Source organism: Pundamilia nyererei, unplaced genomic scaffold, assembly GCF_000239375.1.
Source record: "Pundamilia nyererei isolate P.nyererei 1_Seehausen unplaced genomic scaffold, PunNye1.0 scaffold00369, whole genome shotgun sequence".
NCBI classification, from domain to species: Eukaryota; Metazoa; Chordata; class Actinopteri; order Cichliformes; family Cichlidae; genus Pundamilia; species Pundamilia nyererei.
In genome coordinates this window covers 106522-114043 of record NW_005187770.1, presented here as the reverse complement: position 1 = coordinate 114043, position 7522 = coordinate 106522, and the positions used below count along the sequence as shown (strand labels likewise).

The window sequence follows — 7522 nt, the reverse complement described above, 5'->3', positions numbered from 1 at the left end:
TCCTGTGATGGTTAGTTGTTGTGATATTGTTGAGCTGGCAGCAGGAGAGCTAAATCTCTATGTGTTTGTGTGTAAATAAAGGATGCAAAGCACGTTCATGTCATCGGGTCTGCCATGGTCATTCACAGTAGACTTTACTGATACTTCTCAGACAGATTGTTGGGTAGATATTAATTGTTGTAACTAGTGCTCCCAGCGTTAATCTCGTTAAAATGGCATTAATGTCATTTTAATGAGATTAACGCTGGGAGCACTAGTTGTAACTGTTCATCAGCTACTACATGTCCTACTGACGTGCCTTTTGGCAAGGGAGTATCACCTCCCAAACTTAATTATGTTTCTGAGCACGAGTTATTGAAAATCTGAAGAAATCTAAAATTGCTGTTTTTTAAGCCATCTAGCCACACACAGTCATGCATGCAAAAGCCACATATTTAGACAAATCAGCAAGCTCCTACTCCACAGAGTACAAGGAAACCACAGTATATAGAAAGGAAAAAACAAACAGACTTCTTTCTCACTATGCATACTGGAATGTTCAAATGTGTATCAAATAAAAAACAAAAACAAACAAGGCTCTGTTCAACACATTCATCTGTGGCTGTGATGGCAAATCAGTGCTGCTTGGTAAAAAGAGTAACCCAAACTTCTCCTTTTCATCACTTGAACTCCTGCTTAGTGATGTGTTGAATGAGTTTCTTGATCCTCAAGCCTCAAAACCCTCCTAAAAGTTCCATTTTACAAGATAAATGGGTTTAAAAACAAGTGGATAAATGTTCTCTTTTCCATTCTAGCAAGACCAAGCTTACTTCAACACAGTCAATCTTTTTTTGGCTGGATCATGCATTCAGCCACTGAATTGAAATGCTATGCAGTGTCAGCAAAGGCAGAGGGTGTTACAAAAAGAGCTAGAAAGAGGTTGAAATATACCTAAATCGTAAACTCTATGGATCTGTGGCTCTGGGTTGTTATTTTGATGGTCTACAATCTGGACTATGGAGCCTTTCTAAAAGGTAGTGCTACCCAATGAAAGAAAATAACAAGACAAGAGAAAGTAACAAAGATAGACAGCTGGTAAAACTGTGACAGTTTCTGAAAAATCTAGGTATGAAAAAGAGCACAAGAAGGCAAGTTAAGGTAGAAAGAACAGTTACTTTTAGAGAAATACAGCAAGAAAAGAAGAAAGAAGACAGTCTCACAAAAAAGCTGTCAGGCAGCTAAACCGACAAGCAGGAATTTGTGCTGGCTTGATCATAAATACAGTAAGAACAGGTCAAAACGCACATACAGACACATACATGCACGTACATATACACCGTGCCTTATTCGCAAGTCTCCATAACCTCACAGTATTCTGTGCTGCCCGGCCAAGCACTGCGCTATAAAAGAACATCATCTCTTTGTCTTTTCATCTCTTTCAGTCCCTTGCTTATGCAGCTCTCACGCTATAATCCTCCTCTCCCTTTCTTCTTCTACTCTAATCGCTGTTCTACTGCCGCATCTTATGTATCCCATCTCGGGCTTCTCTCTCGTTTCAGTCCATTTTGTGAAAGCAGAATCGCACAGAAGCACAGAAGAAGAAGAAGTAGAAGGAGGGCGTGGTTTGTTGTTTATGCAAATACAGGCTGTTTTCTGGGTGTCTGGATTGGTCGAGGGGAAGCGGAAGGTTGGTAACAGGACCTAATGAGGGAGCGGCACCAGAATATCCACATAATTGATGGGGAAGAAGCCCGACTGGCCGTTGATCATACCCTCGTACCAGTTGTCATCGATCTGATTGGTCAGGGTGATGACATCCCCCTCTTTGAAGCCCAGCTCACCTTCATTCTCTGGTTCAAAGTCGTAGAGCGCTCGACAACATGGCTGGTCCATAGGGGCTGTGAATGGACAGAAGCAAAACATAGCGAGTCAGTTTCACTCTCTATGCGGCATTTTTGGTTATCTGGTTTGTTTTGGTTTAGCTTAATGACACTGTTACATACGGGGCCTATTTTGTTTTACTTAAGAATTTCTTGCTGTGCATTGAACGGGGCTAATTTGCTGGATATCAACATAATGGTTTGACAAGGCTCACCTGTTAACTGAAAACCATTCTAACTAACTTTGAAATCCTGCACAACTAAAATCCAGAGAAAGTCAGGAATCTTTTAAATAACTTTGTATATTTCATAATTAAACTTAAAATAAAATCATGCAAGTCCATACAAGTAAATTGTCTCGAATATGAAACAAGTTTAACAGACTCTAATACTACTCTGGAAGGTAGAAAGAAACTTTCAGCTGCTAAATAATTTCCCAAGGGGATGCCACAGTGGATGGATGCGCATGCTAATTTGGAACTCATCTTTGCACCAGATGCCGAGCACTGGGAGTACACTAGCTTGCGACCCCCGAGGCTTGGTTTGTGTCTCCTTTCTGACATGCTTTAATTAATAAAATTTTTTTGGGGGGGGCTGGCAGGCAGATAGAGCAATGAGCCACTGTGATGGCCTTTTTTTGATGGTGAAGACTCATTGTGAAACCTTGAGATAAGCATTTCTGGTGTCGTTCCTGTGTTTTTCCAATTGGGGTGTTGAACATGGAGTCTGACTGAAAATTAGACATACAGATAGACAGATAGATAACGACTTATCAATCACAAGTTTGCAATGCCAATCAGTCCGATTTGCCTCACAGTTATGAATTTACAAGGCTTCACAACAGGACTTCACAAACCAGTGGGTATGTGGCCAATAAGTCTGTTTATAGGCCTTTCAGAAATAATTTTTGACAATTTTGACCCAGATCAGGAATATATATTAAAAAATAAACACAAAACTCTCTTAAAGATGACTTTGAAATAGCGACTAAGATTAAAAACATCAAGCAATTGAGAACTGGGGCAATTTTCTTATACGCTTAAATACAACCAGACTTATTTTAACCGGTGGAGTTATTCCCTGCTGATTGCTTAAAATAGGGTTAATGCACTGCTGGACTGGTTTCACTCCTCAAGGCTTTTATGTAGAGTCTGTAGTATCTACCGCTTTTACAGGATGCATCGTATGTTAAGGTTCAGTGCCTTGCACTTGGCAACATGGACAGGAAGGGCTAGGAATTGAACTGCCAACCCTGCAGTTAGTAGGCCAAACCGTTCTTCTAAATCTCATCTGAACTCCCACAGCTTCTTCTATCTGGTAGACGTGCTCGTCTTTTTGCTCAGACTACATGAGGCATCCCAGATCCTGACTTACCAAGACACTACTGCAGATACCTCATCTCTACTGGACATTATTTGACAGATACCACTGAGCTGGATACTGGTAGTCATCTAACTGCACATCGAAGATTGACATCCTCTCTCTACCTGGTGATCTTCCTGGGGATTTGGCAGAGTGTATCCCTCCATTGTGGCTTTCGCTGGGTGGCAGCAGCTCCAGTGTCATTCTGGGTTTTGGAGTGTACTCCTTCCTCGGTTTACTGGACACTTCTTTTATCCTGGAAGGAAGCCACACAGTTAAGTTCTATCTAACCACACAGTCTATTTTTATAGCTTTATTTCTATCCTGAGTAGGAGGCTGGATCGATACCTGTCCTCCATCTTCCTGGAGAGCTGTTGGAGGATTTCAGAGGCACGACTGTGGTATTCAAACTGAGCTTGGACCAATGCTGAGAGCTGGCTCACCTGCTCTATCTGCAACACACACATAAACGTGTTTTTTGTTGTTTTTATTCTTCCAAACCCATCCTCCATACCCACGCTGGGCTGGCACTGGTTTGGCACAGCAAGGCACAAGATTGCTTGTCTTTTCCATGTTTGTATATAGCATCAAATTTTTTACTTGGAACATGTCAGTAACAAGAATAGACCTTAATATTTGATTTCATATGTTCCCCCCTTTTTTAAAAAAACAAACAAACATTGAACATGTTTTTGTGGCTGTAATATAAAATCTTCTTTTAATTTGCTGAGCGCACAATATGATTAGATTTTCTTCTTCTGATTGGTCTTCAAAACTCTGTTTTGGTATTAATGATCTGAGATTATTTAACACTTTTCTCTGTAGAGCTAAGGAACATATTTACCTTCAACTCTGATAATAATAAGTTATGGTGGAATTGGAATACGTATATTACATTATCCTTACGTCGCTCTCCAGTAGGTTAAACATGCTCTGCTCTGCGATCTCTTTGCTCTCATCAAACTTCTCCAGTGCCTGTTTGATTTCGTCATCCTGGACTTTCCCCTGACGCTTCTTCTTGTAGTCGAAGTCCAGACGTCGGCCTTCCATCTTCTTCAAATGATGCTGGAATAGATGAGAAAGGAACATGTGATATAAACAATTTAAGATTCATGTTGAAGAAGAATTCAACAACATGTCACCATTATAAATTCAATTTCCCACATATCTAATGTTACTTGTTTACCGACCTGTATCTCTTTGAGGTCTTTATCATGAAGATTCTGCAGTGGATCAATAAAGTTCTGTTTAACCTCCATGTCCAGAGCATCTTTCACCTCCCCGAGTTCCTTCATCGCCTCACCAGCATCCATGAGGGCCAAGCCTGGAAGTAAAGTGAGAAATTAGCAAAAAGCCAATTTTTCTGAGCCGCCAAGGTTGCTACCTGCTTATGACCTATTTTCCTCTATTATCTAATCTTGAATTGGAAAAAATAATTAAAAATGGTTAACTTTCTGATACATCTTACGTCATTTAACAGGTATACATTTACCAAAGCTGGACTCCTCTCCTAACTCCCGTCCAAACTTCAACATGGCATCTCCTAGGACGGTCTCAGCCTGCGGATAACCAGGTCCTTTTTCCTGCCCACGGATCTTTGACATGGTGTTGATCATACTCAGCTTGGCTCTTGATGCTTTAAAAAGCAGAAATAACATCAGTAACATCAGGAGTCACAATTTGAATTACAATATAATAGTTTTGCAATTTTTTTTAGTATTCTGCAACCTTTGTATATTTAATACCTGGGTTAGGCTGAAGGTACTCTGTAGTTTTGGTCATGATGTCCAACACTGCTCTGCTGGTGACGTCCACCTTCTGCAGGGGAAACACCAGATTATCAGCATGTCAACTGATACTCACTCGTATAAACAGAGTAGAAAGTCCAAGAACAACTTCAACTACTTCCAAACTGCATAGAGCAGCTCCAGCAACGTTTTCAGTACGCAGTATAACTATTTTTCTTCCTGTGTATTTAGGCTTATGGCCTTCATTAAGGTAATTATGAAACATATTGTTAACAACATGTTTGGTAGGATATTTCATAAAGCAGAAAAAATAAAAAACAACAACATGGGACCAACACTCATACAGAGTGATTATCTCTGGCAATAGAAAACTTGGGTGGTACCTTATATAGCCATAACCTGGAAAGGTGCAACTTCACCCTCAGTGACATAGGCCTATAGATAGGTCTGCCATCCCCTCTACCAAATATTACTAGGGGAAAAATGTGTATTCCCCAACCCTACAAACTAGAAACTTAGAATGTTCACCTTCAAATTGGAAGCTGTACCTTAATGTCGAAACCAATGCATTTTAAAAAGTGCACTTTTACTTTGAAGGTGAACGCTCTGTTTCTGTTAATGACCACGATGAAGGCCAACAGCTCATCAGTTATTAATCAAGTAATAAAGTTGCTCTATATACTACATTGAATACAGCTTTGCAATATTTTCTAGATATATTTAGATATACATTAAAAAATCTGCTGGTGTAATACAGGTTTACAAGTTAGTCATATGTGGTCAAAGTGAAGCAACACATAGCAGCCAGTTAGGCTGTAGTTAGAGCACCAAACTTTACCTTTACGTATGTCTTGTTTAATTAAAAAAAACAAAAAAACAAAAGTATGCTAGTCTATCTCTGCTGTGCCCACTTACTTTGTGGATTAGATCCAAGAAGTATTCTGGCACCAAACCTTCTCTCAGAAAATTGTCATTGAAGCTTCCAGGTTATTTTAGCGATTATAACAAGTATAACTTTTAAATTAGCTAACCTCTACCAGCAGAGGTAAGAGAGATCCAGTTTCTCTCTGCTTCTACGCTTAACACTAAGCTAAGATTAAATCTGGTATCAGATCACAGACAAACAGGTAATTACCTTCTCCATTTCTTTAAAGTCATCATCTAGCTTGGTTCCTTCCGCCCCTCCAACCTTCTCGCTGACTTTCTGTAATAAGAAATCAGGGGAAAGAGACAGAAAGGGGAAGAAATATGGTTAATACTTTCATATTTGAGTAGCTTTGATTACTCAAACCCACCCTCAGAGGAAGAAACACCAAATTGCCTTTAAAGTGGTAATGAAGAAAGTTAGAAAGTCTGGCTGTGTGATAAGAGCAAAGGCAGAAAAAAAAGTGTTGTACAAAATAATTTATGCAGGAAAAAAGAGACGAGAAGGAAAGTCGGTGCAGTGACAACAGCTTTCACTCAACCTTTGATTCCTCGATTTTTTTGTCTTCTACTTTAATACCATTAGAATACAGTGTTTCAGAGTGAGTCAATAACAGTTTATTTTCATCTGTGTCCTTGGCCTGTGCAGGCAGAAATTGAGCAGTTTAAATTCTCAGACAGTCTCTTCATTCTAAATAAAACCTCTTTCAGATGGCCAAGCATCTCTCGACTGATGAGCCGGCTTTCTGCTTTCACTGCAATGCTTCAATATTTTTCTAGGAAACACGTTCAAGCCAGTGGCACCACTGAGTTCATAGACAGCAGACAATCTGAATCTGCGTTCACCTGGTATTATGTTCACCCTCATTAGATGTCTCAATTAACCGTAACACTGAACCTCCAGCGCTAAAATTTATTTTATTAAGGCTTATTAACTGATGAATGTATCAAGAAAACATAATAATGTGATTTTTCTTTCCCGCGGTCTTCTTTTTAGACAGACATGGATATTTCCTGTAAGTCAGCTGCAGCGCACCACAAGAAAGCAATTCAGATGTTTTTACAATTGTTTTGAAACCTGCAGCTTTCTCGCTATTATTGCAGCTGAATTCATTTCTTTGTAAGAGCCCTGTCAGAAACCAAAGGAACTCCAGCTGGGAATATTCAGCTGACTATATTACATTATTCAATAAAATAATAAAAGGTTAAAACTTGTAATCACTTGTTCTGAGAATAAATCACTTTTTTGCTTGATTTTTTTCTTTTGGTACTGCAGTCTTGGTGTGGATATTATCAAAATGTGGACATTTAAAATGTTAAAATACGGGTTAGGACAACAGAAGATTGCTCAATTATGCCCTGGGGGACGGGGCTATGGCTCGCTACATCCTCTTGCAGACCATTACATGTGGAAACCATTTGAATACAAGCGCGCTGATCCACACAGGTGTGCACACGGGTGTTCACTGTTTGTAGACTTAAATTACACCTTTCTTGGCTGCTACTTCAAAGCACATTGTGCACTGTCTGCCCTGCGTGCTGCACAACAACATTGAATATTTAGTATTTACTGCTGTTTACACTTAGCTAGATTAATGCGATGGTGTTGTGTTTAGTATGTTGCTTTGG

At 39.6% G+C, this 7522-nt stretch overlaps 1 protein-coding gene across 1 annotated transcript in view; it reads right to left on the bottom strand.

The window, feature by feature from the left end:
• Window positions 1–249: 249 nt before the first annotated feature.
• LOC102195089 (endophilin-A1-like) overlaps window positions 250–7522 on the bottom strand; it is a 49054-nt gene continuing 41781 nt past the window's right edge. Inside the window, exons 2-9 of the mRNA XM_005752625.1 lie at window positions 6105–6173; window positions 4967–5039; window positions 4714–4857; window positions 4412–4545; window positions 4128–4286; window positions 3570–3673; window positions 3347–3477; window positions 250–1877 (exon numbers count right to left, since the gene is read on the bottom strand). Of these exons, the coding sequence (XP_005752682.1) occupies window positions 1681–1877; window positions 3347–3477; window positions 3570–3673; window positions 4128–4286; window positions 4412–4545; window positions 4714–4857; window positions 4967–5039; window positions 6105–6173 (1011 nt within the window). The 3' untranslated portion in view covers window positions 250–1680. The remainder of the gene's footprint in view (window positions 1878–3346; window positions 3478–3569; window positions 3674–4127; window positions 4287–4411; window positions 4546–4713; window positions 4858–4966; window positions 5040–6104; window positions 6174–7522) is intronic.